The sequence below is a fragment of the Artemia sp. Qi Xiang Cuo genome, chromosome 10, assembly GCF_049724085.1.
Source record: "Artemia sp. Qi Xiang Cuo chromosome 10, ASM4972408v1, whole genome shotgun sequence".
NCBI classification, from domain to species: domain Eukaryota; kingdom Metazoa; phylum Arthropoda; class Branchiopoda; order Anostraca; family Artemiidae; genus Artemia; species Artemia sp. Qi Xiang Cuo.
Genome location: NC_142803.1, coordinates 46,835,157 through 46,849,170, shown reverse-complemented (window position 1 = coordinate 46,849,170; position 14,014 = coordinate 46,835,157). Strand labels below are relative to the sequence as shown.

At 33.8% G+C, this 14,014-nt stretch overlaps 1 protein-coding gene across 2 annotated transcripts in view; it reads right to left on the bottom strand.

The window, feature by feature from the left end:
• Nucleotides 1-14,014, bottom strand: part of thoc5 (THO complex subunit 5) — a 118,416-nt gene that overhangs the window by 60,937 nt on the left and 43,465 nt on the right. For both annotated transcript variants that reach the window (XM_089095107.1, XM_089095109.1), the window contains 3 exons: nucleotides 11,914-12,046; nucleotides 8,196-8,317; nucleotides 5,311-5,440 (listed from right to left, as the gene is read on the bottom strand). In XM_089095107.1, coding sequence (XP_088951233.1) covers nucleotides 5,311-5,440; nucleotides 8,196-8,317; nucleotides 11,914-12,046 — 385 coding nt within the window. The remainder of the gene's footprint in view (nucleotides 1-5,310; nucleotides 5,441-8,195; nucleotides 8,318-11,913; nucleotides 12,047-14,014) is intronic.

Here is a 14,014-nt window from a genome sequence, read left to right as displayed (position 1 = left end):
GGTGTCTAAAACCGTTCCATCTTTTCTTTATTTTGATCGTCCTAATGGTTCGCGAGCCAAATTCTGCCCTAGTGATATAATCCCGGAGCTTAATTCACCGCGCAGTGATAGCAATGCGCATCAGCGCAGTCAAATGAGGGGAAGAGGTTTACGCGGTGGTAAAGGTAGGGAAGGAGTTTAATATAGGTCCCTATTTGATATTATGGTAATCTTGTGAACGGATGGTTTGTAATCGTGTGAGTATTGTTTAATGTCAGTTATGAAATTTAAAATAAGCGGTTGTTGCGTTTATTACTAACTTATTAACTTATTCATTTTTTTTCATTCATTTTTTTTTGTGTTATGAAGTATTCATTGTTCTTGTAATTTATGTCTCCTATGTTTGCGATTCTTTTTGTGTTATTATTTTTGTTCCATGTTTTCTTATCTTTTGTTTTCTTTCAGGAATTTTTGGTCTGGATTTTCTCGGTTCTTGGTCGTGCCACTCATGGTATGGTAAGGTTACTATTCTTTCGCATTCCAAAATTCCGGTTTCCATCCCTTCGGATTGATTATTTTGAATGTCAAGTTTAGGTAGGGAACGGCTATAAGTTTCTGTGTGATTTGAGTTCTATTAGTTGTCAAAATGAGTTTAATATTTTTCATTTAAATTGTCAAGGGATTGGAAGTTCATACCAGTTTTTGAATGAGTTATGTCTGCAATCAACCCCTCATGTTTTAGCTTTAACCGAGACTTGGTTGAAAAACCATAGTTCTTCTCTGTTAGAGATTGGTAATTATAAGCTGTATATTAAAAATAGAGAGATGCATCAACATGGCGATTTAGCAATTTACGTGCGAAATGATTTTGAGGTTAAGGTGAGAGATGATATAAGAGTTAATCGAGAAATGGTGTTTGAAGGTATGGTGTTAGAATTGCAGTGTCTTAATTTTAAGTGATTTATGATTGTCGTTTATAGACCCCCTTCGTATAATATAGATGCGTTTAGCTCACTTTTAGAAGAGCAATTGGATAAATTACCAATTTCAACTAGACCTTGTTTGATTTGTGGTGATTTTAACTTGGATTTAGGAACTGTGAATAGTAACCTTAGAGCTAGGGAGTTTCTAAGCACTATGCTGGGTTATGGACTACAGCCTTCTATTAATATATGTACATGAGTGGGCTATGATTCAGCTACGTTGTTTGATAACGTTTTTTTAAATACTTGATATAGTAGTGCGAGTGTTATTGTAAACGACGTTTTGGATCATTTCGGTCTGTTAGTATCTATTCCTTCTCTTTTGAACCGGCCAAGATCAGAGGGTTCTGAAGTACCGAAAAATTCTTTTCCTCTTATTAATGTACTGAAGTTAAAAAGTGAGCATGTAAGAAAAAATTTGGATTTCTTATATATAAATGATATGGATGTGAATGATAAATTAAAATTTTGGTATTCGATAATTTAGAATATAGTATTTGCTTGTAGTCAAGCTAAGAAGAACCATAAGCATTTTGATTCGCAGAAGAAGCCTTGGGTTATGAAGAGTATTCTAGTTTCTCTAGCTAGGTGATAGCAATTGTATAAAAAGTACACATTAAGTAATAGTATTAGCGACGTAAATTTTTATAAAGCGTATAGTAATAAGTTGAATAGTATACTTCGTAAAGCTCAAGTTAGATTACCTGAGTGATAGATTTAAAAATGCGGAGGGTAACCCGAGAAAGACTTGGAATGTTACAAATTCTGTTATTAAACCGAATAAGCCTGAAATTGTTTGTAGTCTTGTCGATGGTGAAAATATTCGCCAAACTACTGAACGTATGTGTGAGCACTTTTGTAGTGTAGGGGGCCGGTTAGCGTCGTCTGTTGTGCAGCATGCAAGTGATGGTGATTTTACTCAGTTTTTGCCTCAAAGTAGTGACGTTTCTATGTACTTGCAACCGGTTACTGAAAAAGAATTGTGTGATGTAGTAAAAGGTATGCGAAACAGTGCATCCGGGTCAGATTTTATTTCAACAAAGGTTTTCAAGTCAATTTTTCCTGTGGTATCGCAACAAATTTTGTACCTGATTAATGCTAGTTTTAAATGTGGTATATATCCGGAGTGTCTTAAAAGTGCCAGAGTAATACCTTTATTTAAAGGGGGTGATAGGAAAAATGTGAATCATTATCGACCGATATCCCTCCTTTCTGTTATTTCTAGGCTAGTAGAAAAACTTATTAATTCTAGAGTATCTGAGTTTTTGGAGAATATTCCCTTTTTCCATTCTAATCAGTTCGGTTTTCGTAAGGGGATGTCTACCGAACAGGCAGTTTTATTTTTGACGACGTTTGTGCATGATGCTTTGGACCAAGGTTTTAAGGTGGCGTCTATTTTTTTAGATATTGTTAAAGCGTTCGATTCAGTTGACCATGAAATTTTAATTATGAAGCTAGAAAATTGTGAAATTAGAGGTAATGCGTTGAAGTTATTTGAAACTTTTTTTGAGAGGTAGGACCCAGTGCGTTGAAATTTCTAATGTGAGGTCTGGTGAAAGAATGGTTGATTATGGTGTTCCACAGGGTTCTGTTTTAGGTCCGCTTTTATTCTTGGTTTATATTACGACTTACGATGTTCTGTTTTGGATTTGTTAGATAGTGCACAGTCCAATTGTAGGGTGATTATTCCTAGTTTTTCAGATGATACCCATTTTACTGCCGCAGCAAAGACTGAATCTGATTTAATAGAGATAATGAGAAGAGGTATGTTATGTATAGATAAGTGGATGAGAGTGAAAAAGATCTTGTTAAACCATAGTAAATCAGATTTATTATATATGGTAGATCATCAAATATTTACCCTTGGGTTGTGGATTTGCAAATGGAGAATTATGTAATTAAGCGTACAAATACTATACGATACCTTGGTGTTATTGTGAATGAATGCCTTAGTTTTAAAAATCATGTTTCTTTTATTAGTAGTAAGATTGCAAGAAATGTTGGAATGATGAGAAAGTAAAAAAATATTTTCCAGGATTCTGTTTTGAGATTGATTTATTTTTCGTTAGTTCACCTGTATTTAGTATATTGCATGAGTATATGGTCTAGCACATTTTCAGTGCATTTGCAGCAGTTACGTGTGATACAAAATATGGCACTGCGAGTGTTGTCCGGAGATACTCAGAGAACCTTGGTGAGATCCCAATATGTACAGTTAAATATTATCCCTGTGTCAGGTCTTGGGAAAATTTTACCATGGGTTATTTATGTTTCAATATTTTTCTAATTTGTTTCCCAAGTGTTTTTAAAAGTTTTTGAATTTATTTATTTCTGGTGATGATGTACACAATTATCCTACTCGTCATGCTAGAGATATATGGACACCTCAAGTTACTAGTACTAGATCGCTATTTTCAATACGTCATGTGAAGCCAGTTGTCTGGAATAATTTGCCTGTTTCTTTAAAAAGGTCAGCGAATCTATGTGAATTCCGTCGGGCCCTTAAAACCCTTTTTCTCCGTAGGTATGAATTTGTATGAATTTGTTTAAAGGGTGGTATAGTTGAGTCACTCTCAGGTTAGCCCGGAACCCGTTTTTCCCGTTTTTCCTATATATTTTTTTTTTTTTTTTTTTTGTTTATTTATTATTTATGGGATGGCGGCGGGGAGTTTTGGAGTATGTGAAGTATTGATTTTTGGTTATTGCGACCAGGAGCCGAGTGAGTGTAAGATTTTCATTTTTTCTTCTTTTTTTTCGTTTTCTCTTTTTTTTAGTATGTTATTATAAGTGTTAATTTTAAGAGGGTTAATACTTCCGAACAAGCGTTAGCTTATGGAAGGTCATTTGTTTTTTTTGTGTTGTGTTGTTTTTGGAATAAACCCTTATCTTATCTTAACCATCATTTTCTAAAATAGTTTGTTTTAAGGCATAGAAGGGGTTGTTTATCCATTAGACTCAGAAAGGGGGTGGCAATTTTAGAGTCCTTCCCAAGTGGTACTCATACTATTTACACCATTGGGTACACTCTAAGCACATAAACACGTTTGAGAAAAGTGAAGGAGATACAAGGGGTAGTTACAATCAGTCGGCAGGTGAAGCTTAAAAGCTCTATCACTATCTACTTAATCCGATCATCACTGATTCTGGATTTTAACAGACTAATGATGTTATTGAAATGGCTAAATAATAAATTTTTTTACCTATAAACTGGGCGGCCTTCAACTTCTGTCTACAACTGTCATAAAAAAGCCTTTGCATTTTTATAATATTAATGTAGAAAAAAGTCCACTGAATGTCTCTTATTACGGCATATTCTACGTCCATTACAATATAGTTACTGACAAAACTAAAAGCTATTACATAAACAGGGTCATTATCATCCATATGACCAGTATTTTGCGTCCCAAAAATAAATAATACACTTCAAAAAAAGAATTGACGTATCCGTAATGAAATTTGGGGGGATAATAAACAACGCGACCGAGTCGTCCAAACAGATTGTGACATTAACTTTCATTTTTTAAAGATATTTCTTAGAAATATATGCTCCGTACCAACACAATATTTTTCTGATCAACCTTAATAATGAGCAGACGAAGTATGTTCCATTCGACAATTCGGCAGTAAATTCCTGAGAAAAATACATGGTTGGAATCGAATGATTTTATTTATTTTCCGAAACGGTTCCCTCCTTGCCCTTGAACTCTGCTCTGCGCTAGGAAATATTTCATTAATTTCATTAATATTTCATTAAGACATCCCTCCATCCCAATCGGGGAACAACCTGCTTTTCGTTTGACCCTAGATGGTTAGTCGACAAGGACAAGTCATCCTTCATTCGCAGAACATGTCCTAGCCATCTTATCCTTCCCCCCATTATAACCCTAGAACGCAGTATTGAACTACATTTTCCCCTACAGATTACGGGGATGCCAAGTGACAAAAACCTAGGGGGGAGAGGAGAAAGGATTTTTATTAATTTTTTTTAGCGAAGATACAACAATAGTATTTTTTACAGCTTTTGGGAGGTATAAAAAATATAGGGATGGGGAGGGTGTGGGGGTTAATTTTGTCTTTTCCAGTTTTTTTTCAAAGAAAATAACAAAAAGGGCATGTTTCTGAGGCTATTGCCCCCTACAATAGGCACCCCTGAACCCTAAAACCGGATGTTGATGTTTGAGAGGGGGCGCCCAAATGAACATAATCGATAAAGAAAACAAATAGACGATAAAGAATACAAAAAGAATTTTGAAATCCATATTGTCATTGCACACTAAATATAAGTACTAAATAACTATAAGCCAACCATATTACCCATAGCAGAGTCTACAGTAAAATAAAGAATTACCTTCTTTTAGTTCAAAGGATATTTGAATTGAGGAATCAAGTTTGGTCGAAATCCTCATTGGTTGCACATTAGCTGGATCTGACCTAGCTTGTCTCTTTTTAGAGCGGTCACTTCTTGCGTCACCCAACTCCTAAAGATATACTCAAAATCAAAATGATGCTGAAATTCTATCTTTATTAAGGTACATTTACACAATAAGGCAATTTTAGTGTCCAATAAAGAAGACTCATCTCTTCTTACAAAAATTTTGATCAAAGAGTCTTACTCTTGCATATTTTTTTTTCTTTGCGTTTTTACACGATAAGAAACTTGAATTATATAGGTACATTTATGATATAAGAATATTTAGAAAGCTAAGGACCTTTCCATTTCTAATTAGAATTGACTGTTATGAAACCTTTGAAATCCCTTAGAGTTTACTAATTCTTATCAAATATTTAATTAAAAAAATTCCCACATTATTCTTCTAAAAAAAACGGACCATCTATGGATTTATATGAGAGTTCAATAAGCAATTTACAGGTTTGTTCTATTTTGTTTACTTATCTATATCTATTTATTATCTATTTATTGTGTCAGACATGGAGTTTGCACGATAAAATTAACTAAAATTATTTGCTAGCTTTACTTAACCCTTTTCAGCATGGTGATTTTCAATTTAATTGTTTCGTCTTTTTTTTATTTATTGTAATGTTTTTACTATTGTGCTATTACATCATTCACACTATTTCCTATTGCTACTATTTATATCTTTATTTTCATTTGTTTACTATCTATATTTCAATGCATTTCCCTAATACTAACATCAAAGACTCAAAATTCGTATTAGCCAAATATCTTATCCTAAAATAGTTTCACTATATTTGAAATACTGTTGACAATTCAGCGTACTACTATTAGCAATAGTCCAAATACTGCTAAAATAATCTTCAACTCTTGTCTTGTTAGTAATATTTTTGTAACGATTTATCTACTAATATTTGTCACTATTTACTTAGGTAGTATCATTTATTTTGGATAATTCTGCTAATTTAGTTTTTGGGAATTTCGCTTAATGCCTTTTTTTCTCTTTTCACCAACGGTGACTCAGGTGACAACCCAGTTCAGCTCATCGGTGAGCCTGATACAGAACAAATATTATTATACGGTACTATAGATGAAGAAGAAGACAAAAATAAAATTAGTAATAGAAATGGGTAGACATGGAAATGAAAAATAAAAATATTCTTAGGCATTTCACTGCGCAAGACATCTTTTGGGCAATCAAATGTTATTATTTAGCAGAATTTGTGTCTTTCCTTGTACTTTACTTATTCGTATGCTCTATTTTTTATCTCGCATTTTACAGGGTGAAGGGGAATCACTCCTGATTTTTCCAACAAAGGATTATTTCTAGCGTTGTTAGCTTGACGTTGTTAGCACTGACGTAACCAGTCATTGCTGGTCAAGAAAAACGCTCTTTCGACTTTCCTTTTCTAAAAAATAGTCCAGTCAACTTAAAGTTCACCTACGTTCCATATGAAAACGTCACTTTATTTCTCAGGTGGTATTTTATCCTTAATTGCATTTAAAATTGTCGCTTTTTTCCAAAAGACAAACGCTCTTTTGCCTTTCCTTTTCTCAATAATAAGTCCAGTCAACTTCAAGTTCACCTACGTTCCATATGAAAACGTCACTTTATTTCTCAGGTGGTATTTTATGGTTTATTGCATTTAGAATTCTCACTTTTTTCCAGAAGGAAAACGCTCTTTTGCCTTTCCTTTTCTCAAAAATAAGTCCAGTCAACTTGAAGTTCACCTAAGTTCAATATGAAAACGTCACTTTATTATTTATTTATTATTATTTTTATTATTTCACTATTATGGGAAATAATTAACAGCTTAAGGGACGCAGCTGAAACTTTTATGGACTATTTATATAAATAGAAAAATATGTTGATATATTTCTTTATTATTTCACTTTTTTTTATTTCCGAGCTGGTATTTTACCGTTTATTGCACTTAAAATTGCCACTTTCTTCCAAAAGAAAAACGCTCTTTTGGCTTTCCTTTCAAGAGAAAATAAAGCAGAGATTCAAACGACTTTTTTTTCTTAGAATAGGTAGTCCCGAAATCGCCAGTACCCCAAGGCCTGATTATAATGACGTTTTGAAATTTGTCACCTTGTTTTGTCAAGTCATTTTCATTATTTTGTTTTTATTATTGGTTTCATTTTTTTTAATGAAGCTTAGATCCTCAAATTCTCCAACGTGGGAAAATGGCTCTCCATATAGATTTTTAATGTGTTACTAGCCTAAATTTCTACCTTTTTGTGTGAAAATAGTGGGAAAGCGCCATAATTGAAAAAAAATACACAGGTTTAGGTACTACTAACCTCCAAAAGAACTCAAACATAACTATTGTCATACTTGAAAACAAGAGGAGATGACCTGACCCCTCCCCACCCCTTAGAAAACTAATAAATAAAACATAAAAGTTAAGATACTGTGCCAAAAGCGCCGTCCTAATTGATGCAGTGACTTTTCCTAATTGGTAAATAAAGGCTATTCGGATTCTTGATTTTGATCAATCACTCTAATAAGGCAAACAACGCTATTCTGTTGTTATCATTTATTTTAGTATTGAAGCATTATCTTGTTACATATTCGGAATTCGATTGGCGGAATAGAAAGGAAAGACATCTTCCTTACACAAATTGAGACAAGGCAAAATCTACTCTCCAGAACTTTTGTTTAAGCTTCATAGGCTGTAGGATCCCTATGACCCTAGTTACGCTATCAAGAATCATATTTATTTTTATTTTATCCCTGTCTCAATAAGCATCAATATTGTGAGCACCTATGTCAGCCTTTCTAAAAAGTATATTTCTAAAGTTAAACAGTATACTTGGCTTTCTAGCTCCGATTGATCTTCTATTTCTGAATTTGAGTCAGGCACATTCTTCACTTCTCTCATTTGTTTTTCTACTTTTTCCAAGTCTCCAAAGATATCCAGCACCAAATTTGGATCTAAAACAGGACCAAAGATAAGTGAAGTAATTACAACTACACGGTTGTGTACCCCATTTTGTGTTAACTTCGTGGCATTAGAAATACAAAAATTCCACAGCCTCCAAACAAGCCAGTTCTACATACTAACTATTTTCTTTAATCGGCTTTGGACTCGCAAAACGAGTAAATTTATGATGGAGAACACAACTAACAGATCGTTACCGTGGAGTGGTCTGAACTCACATCTACCATTACTGAAGGAGAGTCCCATTATCACTGCGCGACGGTACTATCTATTTCTAAGACATTATCGATCACAACGTGATAGAAGAGGTGGATACTATTGATTTCTAATAGTAGATTGCTTTTTACCCGTGTTTTGGGTGCGAATATGATAGCGATGTTTATGTTGGACATATTAAAATACGACCAATACGTTAAATACGGAAACGGCGAAATAATAGGTTTCTTTCTTGTTTTGTAATTGCTGTGAGAACTAAAAAGATGTGGAACGGGTATTTTATTTGAAAAGTAAAACATTTATGTAGAATAGCTATTTTTTAACAGCTGTCTCGGGTACCGTTATGCATCTTACAGTATCAAACCCGACCTGCTAGCCTTTTATATTAATACTAACGCCAATACAACTGACGCCATCATATAGTTTTACTATAACGTCAGTTATGGTTCTAGCCTGGGATAATGACGTCATTTATGATCTTGCATATAAAGATGCAGTTTGTTGTCAAAAATTTTATTTTATTTTTAACATTACGCTTGTTTAATTACAAAAAGATTATATATAGCAATTTTCACAAAATACATTTACCGTTATTAAAACGGTAAAACGAAGCTTTTATTGCATCTTACAGTATCAAACCTGACCTGCTAGCCTTTTATATTGATACTAACGCTAATACGACTGACGCAACCATATAGTTCCAATATAACGTCAGTTATGGTTCTAGCCTGGGATAATGATGTTATTTATGATGTTGCATATAAAGATGCAGTTTGTTGTCAAAAATTTTATTTTATTTTTAACATTACACTTGTTTAATTACAAAAAGACTATATATAGCAATTTTCACAAAATACATTTACCGTTATTAAAACGGTAAAACGAAGCTTTTATACATCTTACAGTATCAAACCTGACCTGCAAGCAAAAAAAATTTTTTGTGGCTTGGTTTCAAATATATATTTTGGAATTTCGGTTTATTTTATTGGATTGTCCAACATCTTTTTTTTTGGGTGGGGGGGGGGTCTCTTAAAATCGCTTTTTGTTTGGGTTTTTAAATATTGTTTTTTTTTTCTCTTCTTTATTTTGTTTTGCAATTCTGTTGCCCTTAAATTATCTATAGTAAATGTTATTAAATGGATAGCTGCCGTTCTAGCTTTTCTGTCGTTAAAGTTTTTTTTTGTCTCCTTTTCGTGCAGCACTGATTGGAGTCTGTTTAATTTATTCAATTATATTTGATGTTTTTAACATTTTTCTTCTATTGATTTAGTGCTTAATTGAAATGTATGTATTCCCCCTCTTTTACAGGCGTAGGAGCCTTTGGGGGATTAGAAGAATGTACATTATGTGACTAATTAATTACGAATACATCTTATCTTATCTAGCCTTTTATATTGACCCTAATGCCAATACAACTGACGTCATCACAAAGTTTTACTAAAGCGTCAGTTATGGTTCTAGCCTGCGATAACGACGTCATTCATGATCTTGCTTATAAAGATGCAGTTTGTTGTCAAAAATTATATTTAATTTTTAACACTACGCTTGTTCAATTGCAAAAAGACTATAAATAGCAATTTTCACAAAATACATTTACCGTTGTTAAAACGGTAAAACGAAGCTTTTATGCATCTTACAGTATCAAACCTGACCTGCTAGCCTTTTATGTTGATACATAACGCCAATACAACTGACGTCATCATATAGTTTCACTTTAACGGCAGTTATAGTTCTAGCCTGGGATAACGACGTCATTTATGATCTTGCATATAAAGATGCAGTTTGTTGTCAAAAATTTTATTCTATTTTTAACATTACGCTTGTTTAATTATAAAAATACTATATATAGCAATTTACTTTCAAATGAGTTATTAAACAGATTTCTACGCTATTCCAATGCCTCGCTAGCAGTGAAGACGAAAAAACAAAGAAAAGAGAGAACATATCAGAGCTACACATGCAAAAAAGTACTTTCCCTATTATAGTAAATACCTTACACAAGGTATTCGGTCACGTTAATTCCAATGGTGTACTTTTTATTTCTATTTGACACCATTTTTAAGGAGGTTTAAGGCCATATTCGAAGTTTCAGTAAACTTGTTTTCGAAATAACCCTTTGCTATTAAGACTAGTCTAGATAATAGTTGTCATTCCTGTATCAGCTACAAATGACAATTTTTTCTCACTTGGCAGTTTTTATTAAAACGTGTTTTTAATTTTTGGTCACTATGGGGCGTGGTTCGTTCTTTACTAAGTTTCAGCTAGCGCTGCAACCATGATTAAATCCGTTTACTTTTTTTTTTGTTTCATCAATATAATCACTGCACAAATCTTTTGTAGTAATTTTTGTAGTAATTTCCATATGGTACCCTTATGGATGCTTTGGGGAGAAGAACTACCTATTCTGTTTCTCCGCTTCCTTCTATTTGTCGTTAAATTCCTAGACAACAGTACTGACTATGTTCTCCTTTACTGGCCCTTCTTTGATTAGTACAGATGTTGCATTTTCATCCATACAATCTCTTCTCACACTTAGATTTTCAAATTTTGAGACAATTTCCATATAGTACCTTTATTCCTGGGAAAGAAGTGTGGTTTCTATTTCTCCAATCCATTTTATTTGTCTTTCAAGCTTCTGGAAAACAGTCCAGACTTACTTTTCCTTGTCCCCAAAGACATAGTTACTGGACCTTTCGACTAGGCTGAACAAAATGGATATCTCAAAATTTTGATTGGATATGTTTGGGAAAATAATGGGTATGGGGAGCTGGATACCCTCCAATCACTTTTGACTCTGAAAAAGGGAACTATAACTTTTAATTTACAATATAATGAGCTGCTTTTGAAGTTTCTACGACAACTCCCTCTATATGAAGTGCCTTGGTCAGAAAACAAATATTGCACCCACATCACTTTTTACTTAGGCAGCGTTACTGCGCTGCCTAAGCACACATCATCCCAAATCACTACTGATTTTCATTAAAAACCAAAAATTTATATTGAGGCATTTCAGTTCAAGTTTGAGTAAGTTTACTAAGGGAAAGAGAGAGAGAGAAAGAAAAAGGAAAGAGAGAGAGAGAGAGAGAGAGAGAGAGAGAGAGAGAGAGAGAGAGAGAGAGAGAGAGAGAGAGAGAGAGAGAGAGAGAGAGAGTAAATAAAAGTTCAAATAGGGATAAAATCCTTTTAATAGACAGTGATAAATTTCACAAAAATACTAGATATTTCGGTCACATATGCAATGACCGTCATCAGTTGTACTATTGATGGCGGTTTACTCATTTTTGGTTTAATATAGCTCTTTGTATTTTTTTATAAACGTATTTTGTGGAAAAAATTTTTTAAAGTAATTAACAGAAAGATCAAGACAACTTACTATACGCATCTTTATATGCTTTGAAGCGACAATATAATAAAAACATTGGGGCTGGAAAAACTTGAAGGAAACGTTCTTGAAATAGACTCTTTTCTTTTTGAACCCCCAATGCTTCTTGGACAGGTTTGGTGGCCTAGAACAAAAAAGGGACATGATTAAGAACATTTCTGTCACTGAAGTACAAGTAAAATACACGAAAAGATTACAGTCAGTGGGACTCGAGCATACGAGATCTCCGATGACCGGTCTAAGATTATTTAAGAGAAACCAATTTTTTTTAGAGCGTTTTAATGTAGACTTTGAGTTTAAGATAAAAAATAAAAAAGCCAAAATAATAAAATGCACGAATACGGATTCTGGCAGTATATTTATATATATATATATATATATATATATATATATATATATATATATATATATATATATATATATATATATATATATATATATATATATATATATATATATATATATTTAATAAGTATATTTTATGTTTCTTTACTGTTAACAATGTCTAGCGTTTGGAGCATTACCTTATTTCAGATTATTGGTTTGTTCTTCTATCACTAGCAACTGATTAGCACGAAAATGTGCCATCTCTGCCAAATTGTCCAGGATGATTAAATTTCATTGCACTCATCCTCTCACATCCTAAAGTATCACTAAGGACGCCCTGCCCTATTTAAATTAGGTCGTTGTTACTTCATTTAGTTGCTTATAACTGTGCTGGAGCGTTTTTGTGCACTGTGTCAAGAACATTCGTAAAAAAATTAAAGTTGTTTTTAAATTAGTGTAGGTGACATTAAAATTTGAAATTAAGTGACAAAGATTATTATGTCACCGAGAGGAGAGGATTTGGGATTCAAAAAAAAAAAAAAAAAAAAAAAAAAAAAAAAAAAAAGTTCGCAATCCTAGGGGTTGTTATCCTCGTGTTTCTCTTAAAAATGGGTCGTCAAAACAACTTATAAAAGGCATTCTACATTGGCATGGTTATGCACTATCCTAGATTTACTAATAGGCCTACTAGGCCCAGGGGCGCAAAATGCCAGGGGGCGCAATAAATTTTCACTGAAGAATTTTTTCTCAACAAAAACTGGAGTGATGTGATTTATCGTCAAAGTGTTATGTGCACTCCACCGCCGCGCTGCCTATTCAAAGAAAAGTGATTTTAAAACAGCATAAGAATTCCGTGGGCAATTATAAACTGTCAGATGTTTCCCAAGAATGGCAGTTTAGGGTTCGGTATCGCCTCTTTCTGTTACTATTTTTGGTTCATCAGGTGCATTCTGTTCAGTGCTTCCACTACCCCCAGATTTTTGGGGACTTCCCCGAAATCCTTGCAAAAACGGAGCGGCAAAAACGCTTGGACCTAGAAGCGTCAAAAATTTAAATCTGGCCCTGGTTATGCACCTGTTATAGGTACCTAATAACATCGTTTTGGCCTTATATAAAGCTTGTTTGACTATCAGTCTACCAAAGTTGCAAAATTAACCCTATATACCATTGCAAAGAACACTAACTATGGAATTTGAAAATTTGCAAGATCAATATATAGAATACCGTCATTTAGTTTTTAATTGCCCAAATATATATGCCTTTAGTGAACAGCCTCCCAAAAGCCTCAAAGCCCCCAAAAACTGCCGATCACCGACGGAATTCCTTGATAACTGACGAAAAAAGGTCAAAATAATAGCGTCAATCTAAGAGTAGTCCGCCAGGGACAGGTACACTTTATTGCTGTCATAACTGACCTCCAATAAAACACCACAAACTTGCAGAAACTACTTCAGAACTCAGCACTGTCACGTACGGCCCATGTGAAACACGACTGATGAAGATACTTAATAGATCTTCTTAACGCTACCCGTAAGCTGTTCAGCAGTGATTAAAGGGGGTTTTCATATTTCAGGCATCTGGATGGCTCAAGTGTCCTTAGTAGAGCTTTATAGTTTTGACCGCCTAAATTCAGGGCTTCAACAGAAATGGGCAGAAAATCAGGTCACATTAATTCTTTGTCAGACTAATTTAAGGTATAATGAGATCTTATTCAAAGTATAATTTGGGGTGTATGTTTGCACAATAGGGGGAGGGGGTTAGGTTT